This window comes from Ammodytes marinus, assembly GCF_949987685.1.
Source record: "Ammodytes marinus genome assembly, chromosome: 1".
Lineage (NCBI taxonomy): Eukaryota > Metazoa > Chordata > Actinopteri > Uranoscopiformes > Ammodytidae > Ammodytes > Ammodytes marinus.
The window spans coordinates 13,527,979-13,540,070 of NC_137230.1; the positions used below are offsets into that span (position 1 = coordinate 13,527,979).

A 12,092-nucleotide genomic window follows, 5' to 3' on the forward strand; every position below is an offset into this window, starting at 1 on the left:
ACTTTTTTACCCTGTGGTTCCGTTAGGTGGAATAACACCAGACTTAACCTTTAATGTGTGTGTGTGTGTGTGCGCGCGCGTGTGTGTGTGTGTGTGTGTGTGTGTGTTTACATTTTTCTGTGAGCATTTTAAAAGCTGGCATTATCAAAGTTTTTGCAAATGCCTTTTGTAAATCTGGATTTTGGTTTGCCTCCACATTACTTTTACATTTCATATTAACAGTCATGATCAGGGATGACTTTACTTTAGCTAGGTTATTCATACAAGCATTCACTTGTCTACTGACTTGACCTGACCATGATGATGAAGAAAATTTGTTGTGTAAAAGAATACACTATTTACAGCCTAGGCAACATATACGGCATAGTTTTTCTTCCAGTCTGTCCTTCGTTCCCTCCTCTTCCTCTGCGGTTTGAAAGCTTAACTTAAAGGTGCTACGAGGAACTTTTAAATATTTCTGAAACAGTCTAATTATTCCTATGATAATCCTAAATGACATGCAACAGCAAACGAGACCATCAGTGCAGAGAATGCTATATTTTTTTATAGTTTTTCTTAATGCCTTTGTCATGGGTATGCTCACCCAGGAACAACAGATGACGTAGTAAAAACACTACCGCTTTTGTCCAAATTAACCTAAACTGAATGTTCCTATGAACACCTTTTAAAGAAGTAAAACCTTTATATCATAGGGAGGAGGGAAGGAGAAGGATGGACGCATTTAAGAAAAAAAATCTTAATTCATTTTTTGGCTATGTGGCTGATTGAAAGCAATAACATTCAGAAAGAGAGTGGGACTGATGCAGATTGTGCTAGCCAAATCAGTGGCCAGTTAATTTGGAGCCAAATATAGAATAGAGAAGGGTTTTCCAGTAGTAGACTGTGATTAAAGTGTCCATGTGTACATACAAGACATCGCTCTGCAATACATTTTTTTCTTTATTTTCAAACTGTCCTTGAACATGACCCTGGACAGGTAAATCTGCCCCATGCTGTGTATTATGGGAAAATCCTTGATCACTAAATGATTGTAAAATGACTGCTAATGTGGGTTTGTCTACATCATTAATGGGACAGAGTGATGACAAAGCTTGCCTTGCCAGTGACCCGAAGCCTTATATTAGCTTAACTGACTCAAGACTTAAGATGGAAAATGGAGGCTTTCAAACCTCCCTCCCCAGTATTCCTAAAACATTTTTTTTTCATTAAGCTGTTGCCCAATTCTTACAGGGTGTAAATACAAAATAATAAGAGTGTATCTATACTGACCAAAATGATAGGGTCTCATAATAAAAAGCCAACTGTACATTTTTGAATGGCTCATGTGCTTAGTTTTGTTGTTTGCACAGACACACAACATGAGAACATGCATTATACACATTCATTTAATCAAGGAATTACATTAAAGATACAATAAAGATTATGACAAGCACCATGGGTAATTGAGTTGAAATGTTAAAGAAAATAAATCAGGAGTTAACCACAGTACTAACCCACATCTTAATGTTAGTGACTTTTCCCCCCCTTGATATAGCACAGGGGTGATTTTTTTATTTTTCTAAAGAAATGCCTGAAGGAAGGAAGTGAAATCTTTAAAATATTTTAAAGAAAAATCCTGGCATTAATACTAATTTGTGTCATTATCAATTAAGCCCATGTAGAGAAGCAGACAGAATTTCACAGATCAGTCACAGAAGGACACAAATGTTTTGGAAGAGTTTTGTCTCAGACTGATGGATCCAACCTTCCATAGCAACACTGCCTCTCCCCCGTCAATGTCTAATTATTGCTTTGAATGTATGCCATTTCCTTGCCAATGAAACAATCTACTGAGAACACACATTACATTGAATCCCCCAGTGTGAGACCGGTTTTGACACAGACAATGGAGAGCGGAGTGAATGGAAGTTAATTGAGCATATCAAACAAATATTTGAATGAAATCAAACAAGTGTTTTTGTTTGTATCTTCAAAAAGCATTTTAAACAGGACAGTATTGTGTCAACCTGCGGTTTTATACATGTATCAGGAAAAGGGGGGGCCAAATCTGTGGCTTAAATAACGGGAGGACACAGTCTCACGATGGGGCTTTTAGGATATGGATGAAGTGTGTGGACAAGGCCTTTGGGGACAGCGGGAGGAAAGGTGCGTTCACATGCATTTGCTCATGCAGAGAAGCAGCTCCATGCGCAGGGCAATGCGCGTGTGCCACCCAAGGGGGATGATGCGGATGTAGCGCGCCACGATGGGCGGCCGAAGGAGGTTCTGCACGGACGAGGAGCGGTCCGAGTTTCCATAAAACACCTGAGGGGAGAGGGAGAGTGAAATGTCAGGGAGGATTAGTTAACACTGACACTAACACTGACTGAACCCAATGGAATAAACTGCTTTTCACATTAAAGCTCCAACTCATAACAATGCACATGTAATATTCTGTCCCAAGCACGGGTATTTCACACTTCATGCACTCTTGATATATTGTGGTCTTACTGTGTATTTAATTTTTTGTACAGCCACATTGAAAATCAGGGCTTGCCCTCAGTTATACCTCTGAGAACTAAATAGAGGTTGATTGGTAGATTAATTGATTGATAATAATGTGATAATGTAAGGCGGCAGTAAACAATTATTTTCATTGTTCATCTATCTATTAATAATTTTGAACACATCAGACAAAGAGTTCTTGATGCAATTTAAAAATAGTTTGTTCTGTCAGAAAAAAACAGGCCAAGAATAACCAACCAACCAAAAATAGAAAGAAAACATCATAAACAAAATGCATTGTCCAGTAACAAGTATCTGTAATGTATTTTAATATTTAAAATCTAAATTTGAAAAAATATAATAACTGCTGTAACTACAAAATATATTTGATGTCTTCACTGATCAAGCCAAGACAATAACAGACCATCAGATGTCATCGGAATATGATGACAAAACAGAAATCAATCAATTAGGCCATCCCCAGTAGGCGATGCTTTAAATCAAGTTCCATCAAAATAAGATCAATGGTGTCTGAGATCTTCCCTCATGCTTCACTTTGTGTTTGTATACTTGTTAAACTGACCCTGTTGTTTCCGGTATTGTCTTTGTAATAGATCCAGTTGAGTTTTTCTTCGGTACGGTACTGAACGTTGTACTTGGTGATCCACTCGTCAGCGTCGCAGCGGCCCTGTGTGAGGACCCCCGACACCACCTTCACCTCCCTCAGGTCAATCTGCAGCCACTGGTTACTGTCCTGAAACTTAGACAGCCAGGCACACCTGGAGGAGGAACACACAAACACTGGAGGTATTGCAGCAGCTTGTCTGCTTATTTTTGACGTGTTACAGAAAGAAAAGCACTTCTTTTTTTGTTGGACTACGTCACTGTGGGGAGGTGAGGACTGGAAGTCAGCAAACACGTGATCTCTAAGGGGTTTTAAAATTACTCTAAATATTGGTAGAATCCAATATATCGGGATGAGGTTTGATTTCCGGCCTTGTGCATAACACATAACAAGTCCTTTATGTGACTTCATAATACTGGAGGGAAAAAACAATTCAAGAACATACATTCTTCAGTACTGAACATAGTAGCTCCTCAGTGGTTTCATTTCTTGATAAACAATATACAGTGCTCTCCAAAAGTATTGGAACAGTGAGGCCAATTCCTTTATTTATGCTCTAGAGTCTAGACTGAAAACATTTTGACAATAGATCAACATTTCAGCTTTCATTTCCAGGTATTTACATTTGGATCTGATATACAACAGAGAAGATAGCGTTATTAACGAACACCACATTTTTAGTATTGGAACAGATAGACTTGAAATTAATTTAAGACTTAATATTGTGTCGCAAATCCTTCGCTTGCAGTAACTGCATCAAGCCTGTAACCCATTGACATCACCAAACTTTTGCATTCTTCTTTTGTGATGCTTTTCCAGGCTTTCACCGCAGCCTCTTTCAGTTGCTGTTTGTTTTGGGGGGTTACTCTCTTCAGTCTCCTCTTTGACAGGTAAAACGCATGCTCTATAGGGTTTAAGTCTGGAGATTGACTTGGCCAAAAACATAATTTTGTGAGATGACAGTAAAACAAATCTCAGCGAACGTTGCCAGAGATTCAAAACCTATGCAGATAACTCACTCATGTTCATTATTTTGAATAAGTAAGTCTATTGTGTTGGCGTTTACCTACCCGAAGCCCTGAGTGTTGAGGCGGGCCCTGTCCGGGAGCCATGAGGAGAACCAGCCGGTGTACTGGTCCTGGTTGGAGCAGGTGATCTGGTCTAGACCCACTGATCCGGCCTCGAAACCCATGGGCTTGTGGTATGGACACTCTGTGGGAGGATCACAGGCAAAGTTATATATAAGGTCACTACAGGACATGGTCTGCCAGGGGCTAAGCAGTAAAACACTGAAATGATCATCACTTTAAGCCAGGGGTGTCAAACATACGGCCCGCGGGCCGGATCCGGCCCGCGAGATGATTTGATCAGGCCCGCGACCTGTAGAGCATAAATTTCTGAGTATGTCAAAAAAAAAAGTAAGTCTCTAGCCCATTCCTGTGAGGAGTTATGAATTTTTAAAGAAATAACCGAAATGCTCACTCCTGCCGCTAGGGGGCAGCCTAAATAAAAAAAGCACATTTTAGCAACGTGGGAAATGGTAAATGGCAATCCTGCTTCACCGCTATTAATGTTTCCTACAGTGCTTTATGGCAAAGTAAAAACCAAAAAAAAAAAAACATTTTTATTTTTAGTACATTTATTTTATTACTTTTTTATAAAAATAAAACTATTTTTATTTTTAGTGCTGAACAATTAATGTACTAGCAAGCGTGGTGTGTCTGCGGCTCTGTGTGCGCAAAACGAGCAGGAGCATGCTAGTGTAGGCCTACAAGATTTATTTCCTAATTTTCAATGCTGCTTTATTTTTATGTTTTAAATTGGGAAAAACGAATTCCAAAACAACCAATAACCTCTGTATTTAAAAATAAATCAAAACAGTAGAAGTTGCACTTTTATTTAATTGTATTTTGTCTGCATGTTTGCACAAAATGTGTCCCTGTACATATAGTAAACAAAATTGGACAACTGTAAGGTCAGTGACTGTTGTATTTGTGTATTCAAATAAACAGTTGTTTATTTCATTAGTGCACATTGGCATCTTTGAGCAAAATACCCCCAAAATTTTTGCTGCGGCGCTGCGCGCCGCACCTCCTATTCCCATGGCCGGCAGCAACCTTTACTAAGACATCTCCTGGGGGGTACAGAGATCCCTTGTGATCCGTGATAATGTAGGTTACAAATGTAGGCTGATAAAGCATATTACTGAAAAACAAAGTTAGGGATTTGGAGTTATTTTGCCATTATTTTACTAGTCCGGCCCACCTGAGATCAGAGAGGCTGTATGTGGCCCTCGAACCAAAATGAGTTTGACACCCCTGCTTTAAGCCTTTCTAGGTGCTTAATTCTCCATCTCTATCTTTTCCACTCTCACCCCTGCTGACTTCTATCCTCGCATCCTCCCACTCCCAAACCCCCCCTGCTGTTAGCAGCCCCAGTGTGACCCATATCCCTATCCTAAAAGCCTGCAGTCTAATTCTCCACAGTGAGAGATCAGCGAAAATGTCCATTAGGGCGACAGATGGGCATGTTCTACTCTCCACAGCTTTATCTCCATGTTGCTTTCATGTTTTGATCTGTCCCTCTGCCCTCTCACTTACACTAAAATCGCCCTTTATCGACCTATCTTGTAGAAAATGTAAATATATCAATAAGAGAGATACGATGGCTGTGAGTATTTTTTCCCTCTTGTTTCAGACAAAAGCATCAGCTGTGGAAACATGGTGCCAACACCTGCTGTGCCTTTGTTTTACTACTGGCTTAAGCCTATCGTGCACAGGGTCACATCCTCTCTAATCGCAGTATTACAAGGTGCAAACAGAAGCCGCAGGAGCAGCGTCCGTGTGAGACAGGAGATAAGTGTTTGCATAACATCAATGTGAGAGACTCTGTAGTCCTCCCTAATATGTTTCCAGGAATAAAATAAGTATATAAATAAAGTATATTCAGGCAGCTGAATTAATGGGAAAACCCAAGAGGTGAGACACCAGGTACTGAGGCCCGAGCGAGAGAGTCTGTCTCACTCATCATTCCTAATCAGCAGGTCCATGTTGTGGTAACCACTGGTTTCTGTGATTGTGCGATCGGCACAGTCTATTACGAGCCCCATAATCTGTGCATCGTGGTCTGAGATAGTGATTATCCGCTGAAATGCTTTCTCCTCTCTGTCACCGGTTGCCATGTGATTTGTAGCTCAGTTGACACACACAGTGATTCACCGAGGAAAACCCTGTCACTACTGTACATCCATTCTGCTTTACTCATGCTCTTCAAAACTTGACACAATTCATGTCTGATCGTTAAATCTGGCGGACAGTGAGGCTGCCACCAGTCCTTGTTGTTTGCTTGTGTTTGTGTATTTGAACATGACATTCTGCTCATACTCGAATAAAAAACATCTATCCCATGACCATCTATAATGTGTGTACTTTGATTCAGAATTAGATCTAGATGCATACCACATTTTCTCTCAATGCAGGAGTGTGTAGCCTCGTTTTTAGGTATTTCTCTTTCTTTGTCATGACACCATCTGCATCACCTTCTCAGGGGATGTCCAGTGGACCATGTCCTCCCTGTGGCGTCAAATCTGGAGTCTAATGCAGTGATGCATGTGCATGTACATATAAAGATCCAAGCTTCTCTTCTGTCTTTGTTTCTATCTCACATTCAAACCCTTCCTTCATCTGCATTGTAGAGCGTAAGTAATGAAAATGAACAATCTAACATCTAATAAACAAATGTAATTCAATAAAAAGTCAAAGGGTGTCCTTGTGTGGTGAGGAAACGGAAAATCCGTTATAAATAGCAAGAATCCTTTAGAGATGTAAGTGCACTTAATGAACATTCATTTTGCTCTGAGTGTATTTTTAGGAAAGTTTACAGGCACAACACACATGTTTTAGTTATTTTTATTTTCTCCAGAGAGATGACTGTATTTGATGTTTCCTACCTGGCATGCAGTCCACTCCCCGCACCCCAGAAGAGCCAGACGCAATGGAGGAAAAGTCAGTCGGCGTTTCTCCTCCTTCACAATCACATTTGCAGGACCTGCTGGGCCACGTCTCAGACACTCCCGCCTCATGTAGAAACACACAAATTACATTTAGTAGATGCAACCCAAAAAATAGAGTCATCAGAAATACCAAAAAATAATCAGAGAGTAATATTGAAATGAGGCCTGTTTGCAAAAGAAAAGGATACGATAATCATTTCATTTCATTTTAGAGAGACTCAACCTTCTAGTTTTATCATCTCAATCTTCAAGCGTTTTTTCAATGGAATTCATTTGACATTGACCAATGCCATCAGCAGAGAAATAGCTGAACTCCAGGCTGATAAGAATCTGATGTGGCTGATCTAAAACTTTTCTTCTTTTTTTAAACTCTGAACTGCATGTTATGCCAACACAGCTGATCTTCACACTTTTAGAGTTAAATCATCTCTGGCGTTTTGCTAAGGGCTTTATGTGTACCTCTTGAGCATGACTGCTGATGAACACTGTTCAGGCAGATGGACAGAAAGACCAAACCAATGCCAGCAAGCCGACGAAGCACAGAGAAGAAAAAACAAAAGACTGTTAGGACACAGTATTCACCCATTGTAGCAAACAAAATCTGTGCATCAATCTGTCAGATTAACCACATTAGAAATAGGCAAATAAGCACAACACAGACAGAGAATCCAGTACGTTTTCCCCTTAAGAAAAACCCTGCCGATAATCTATAGGATTACTACAGGAAATCTGCTATATTTGTCTTAGACAGGAATTAGTTTGTCCTTTCAGATCGGGGTTTGAAAGGTTTTCAACTTGAGGTGACTTAAACTCCAAAGATTTCTGATTTTACAATTAGTTCTTCAAGTCCTTACGAATCTCACAGAGTGTGGGTTTACAAGCACAAGGAGTAAAGGCTGAAATCGTACCGTTAGCTCCCAGAAGAAACAGGGCCAGCAGGAAACGCCGCACGTTGAGAGCCATCTTACTACCTCCACCAAACCAGACAACAAGACTGTAGACTGAGCAACCAAGCCAGCAGTGATGGAGAGGATTACAATAATCCATGGGTCACTAATGGCCTTACCTAATGCCGTCCTTATCTGACAAAGCCCCTCCTACAGCTTTTCACCCACCACCATTAACAGACACCAGCATACGTTCTGGAAATCTCTCCACAGGGGTCAAGTCAAAAATCCTGAGATAAACCCCCTCCAAAAAAAAACAGTGTGGTCGGCCGTTATGTGATAGATTTGGATTGTTAACAGTCTTGTGTGTTGTAGTGCGTGAGAGAATGGGGGGGGGGGGGGTATATGCTGGGCCTACTGATCCAAATAATTGACCAGAAGGTCTTCTTTTGGCTGAATATACAGTATGTCTCTCCTTATGTGTGCTGCATTTCCCTTATGCATTATCATGTTCATTTTTAATATATAATAAGAAATTACAAGATAGCTTACTAAAAACAAGGCAGCCAAACATCTGTAGTTTGAAAAATAAATGTACTATATACAGGAAGCAACATTTAATTTCCTTAGGGGTGGTTCCTCAATAGTCCATCTAAAACGTGAGAAAAAAAACACGCTAATAAAAAAGATGTATGTGATAATAAAAAAACACATTATTTCATCACCAAAGAATATATATCATATAAGTCCAAAGTAGGGCGCAAGTGATAAAATTGTTATAATCTTTTACAAATATATGTCGGCCAATAATTAGCGAGAAGTTTTAGCAGATAAAGTTTGTTATGGAAATGAAAACGCTCAGACAACCTTCTTCTTGTATATTAAATGTCAGGAATGGAATGTTATGCTAAAAAAACTAGAAGAATATCTGCTGCTAGCAATTTGTTTAAAACTCTTAAATATTAAAGGTCACATATTATAATAATTTGCATGTTCAAAATTGTAATTTTGGCCCTGAATCTAACTACCGGTTTGAATCTAAAATAGTTAGATTCAGGGGTATCTGAGGGTTTGCTTATCACAGCTGGAGGAGGTAGGGCTAAGTTATTTTGGTAATGGGGGTGTGGTTTCTCCCCTTATGTATGTTTTCAGTTGTTTTTTCTCATACTTTAGGAGTCTCTAGTCACAGCGAAGACCCATATGAATGTTGAAAAAACATGGAAAAGTGCACTTTGAATAATAGATGACCTTTACTCTATCAGTATCAGGCCCAGTCATCCGTTATTGTTATTTTGACAAGAATCAAATAATTGGATTGTCACATGAAGATTTGGACACATAAATAATCAAAAACATGTCTACCAAAGTAATTGCATGGCAAAATGTGGATTCAAATGTGATGTTAAAAACTAAATAATGGATTGTCACATTCCTATTTTTATTGACTTTTGTTGGGACCGGTCAAGCTGCTGGTTCTTTTATTTTGACTTTTAATTCGGAACCTTAAGCCATTACTCTGAAGGTAGCATCTCTCCACTCCAATCACGTCCTGTGTTTTCTAAAGCCTGTTGGGTGAAAGTAATTAAGCATAATTAAGCAAACCTGTTGTCAATTTGTGTTCATATAAAAACAACCTTTTCACTCCTCAAAGTTATGAATGTCCTGACCTCGTTCCTGGCAGCCTTTAAAAAGAAAAACTTGTTATAAACTTCATCTGGTTATTTCTGTTTGAGGGGGCCCTTTTGACAAAAACTGAGCAAAATGAAGGCTTCTGTCCGAGCATCACGCAGGGTTCCTTCACAAACAGAGAAGAGGATTCAAGCTCACTCCACTCTCCTCTACAGAGCTCATAAAGAGGTGAGAACGACAGGACAAGCTGCAACTTGTGTCATGTGGTGTTTAGAATTCCTTGCTTTCCGTGGGATGCTTATAATAGTCAATAGGTCAAAAACATTGTCTTTCTAAGTGGACTTAAAGGTGTAGTCAGCAATTCTGGAGAAGGCTTGTTGTCAATCACTAAACATCTCTTTATGATCTGCTACTATACTATACTGTCCATACTGTGCGCTGGGGAAAAAAAGATCCAGAGTTAATACACAGCATAGGCTCTGTAAACGGGCGTGTTGCTATCTTATGGTGGGTCCACTTTTGTTACATACCCTTTGTTTACTGATTCTTTTTTAAGTACATTTAAGCACTACAGACAGGTAGTGGAACTTGACAAGATTTTCACAGAGTGACAACAAGCGTTCTCCAGAATCACTGATTCCACTTTTTTTTTTGTGCTATTGCAAACCTCCTGTGACTTTCCCCCTCTCCTGTAGGTTGGTGGGGCTGGGATGAGGAGTCCAGACTTTCTGACTGGTCGGCTCAGTTTTCCCAAACCAGTGCTGCTAAGACTGGTGAGCTCGGAGGCTTCCCGTTTGTCCAAAAGCAACAGGCTCAAAGTCATCACACTGCAGGAGATCAGTGCTGCTGTCACAATCGTCCGAAAGAGGATTCAAACAAGGGCTGCTGCATGAGGAGTTGGACTTGAGCTGAACAAGAATTTTATTATTTTATTGACTTTTATCATTAAAGAGATTTATAAATGTTTACCTGTCACTTTTATGCAAGATGCAAATTCAACATGATGGGTTTTGTTGCACAATATTGTTTGTGCATGCTGGGACTAACCATGTTTTCTCTGGTTGCATTTCTCAGATTTGGTGCACTTGACATAGTGAGCTCATTTTACACCCCTTTTAGTCCAGGCAAAATAGCATTTTACGACAGACAAATTGTAAAATAATTTTTTTCAGCTCAGATCATTTCTATGAGGTGTCCAGAACAACATACTAAAAGTCCTAAGAAATCCTAGTTGAGGAAATATGTTTAATTCTCATCAATCCATGGTGTGTGCCAATAAGGCGAGACACCAATAAATCCCAATAGGGCTATTTTTTTTCCTTTAGTCCTATCAAAATTAAACTTTACACAATGAAAGTATCCATGATAATTAAAAAATGTTGTATTACAAGTTTCTTTGAAAATTAATTTTAATATGCAAATGAGCTATACACTAATCGTACATGCCCAAAATCAACCCAAATAGGCTTAATTTTTTCCTTTACTCCTACCACAATACAACTTTACATAGTAAAAGTATACTAGAAAAGTAACTTTTTTTGTATTACAAGTTTATTTTTAAATGCATTTGAATATGCACATGAGCTCCACACTTATTGAATATCCAATCATCCTACTGCCAATGGGTGATGGCAATACTGCTTTTAGACTGGCCTCAAACCTGAAAAACTGCCTGGCTTACCTGCCAGGGGTATAACAGGTGCCTCTCATGAATTAGATTACTCCTCCCCTAGCTAGTGTAATTTTTTACTTTTTTCAGTGCCATTCCCTTTCCTATGCCAAATAGACGAGACTGAAATGGAATGGATAAAGAGGAGATTGTCACACACCTTGGGACCAAGTAACTCCTTTGTCTACTTTATGCAACATACAGTGCTGCTTGAAAGTATGTGAACCCCTTGAGCCTTTATGAATTTTATTTATCAATACCAGTATTTTTAAATGAAATAACAGATTTTTGTTTATCAATTCAACATTTTTATTTTCCAGAAATCAATTGTTAAAACAGATTAAAAAAAATTATTTGCCAACTTTTGTATGTGCAAAAGTTTGTGAACCCTGAGCTGCATTGGTTAACAATTTAACCAATGCAGCTCAGGGTTATGTTTACCTGCTCAATAGCAGGTAAACATAATCAGGTGGGCCAAATTGAGTGATGAAATGGACCAATGTAATGAGAGATCTTTAGGGAAGAAATTGGGTGGCACTAGATAAAACAGAGATCAAACCAGGTCAGTGTAGGCCCACCAAAGTGAACCCATACAGATCAGACTTGCCACAGATCAGACTTGCAACAAGAGTACTAACAAGTCTGTGTCATCACCTACTGAGACTGTGTCTTTTGTTCTGACAGAGGCAATGGCAGTTTGGACAATGAGCACATCTGCATCAGCTTTGCATGGTTTGTGAAACACCATTTTTTGTCTTACAAGTTTCTTTGAAAATGAATTTTAAT

The 12,092-nt window shown here is 39.2% G+C and overlaps 1 protein-coding gene across 1 annotated transcript; it reads right to left on the reverse strand.

Annotated features, from left to right (window-relative positions):
* Nucleotides 1-2,151: 2,151 nt before the first annotated feature.
* On the reverse strand, nt 2,152-8,084 carry rs1a (retinoschisin 1a; the record flags this gene model as incomplete). The annotated part of the gene is made up of 6 exons (XM_080041874.1): nt 2,152-2,304; nt 3,068-3,263; nt 4,180-4,321; nt 7,059-7,185; nt 7,581-7,606; nt 8,030-8,084. The coding sequence occupies 6 exons, from the start codon at nt 8,082-8,084 to the stop codon at nt 2,152-2,154; spliced, it is 699 nt and encodes a 232-aa protein (XP_079898000.1).
* Nucleotides 8,085-12,092: the final 4,008 nt, after the last annotated feature.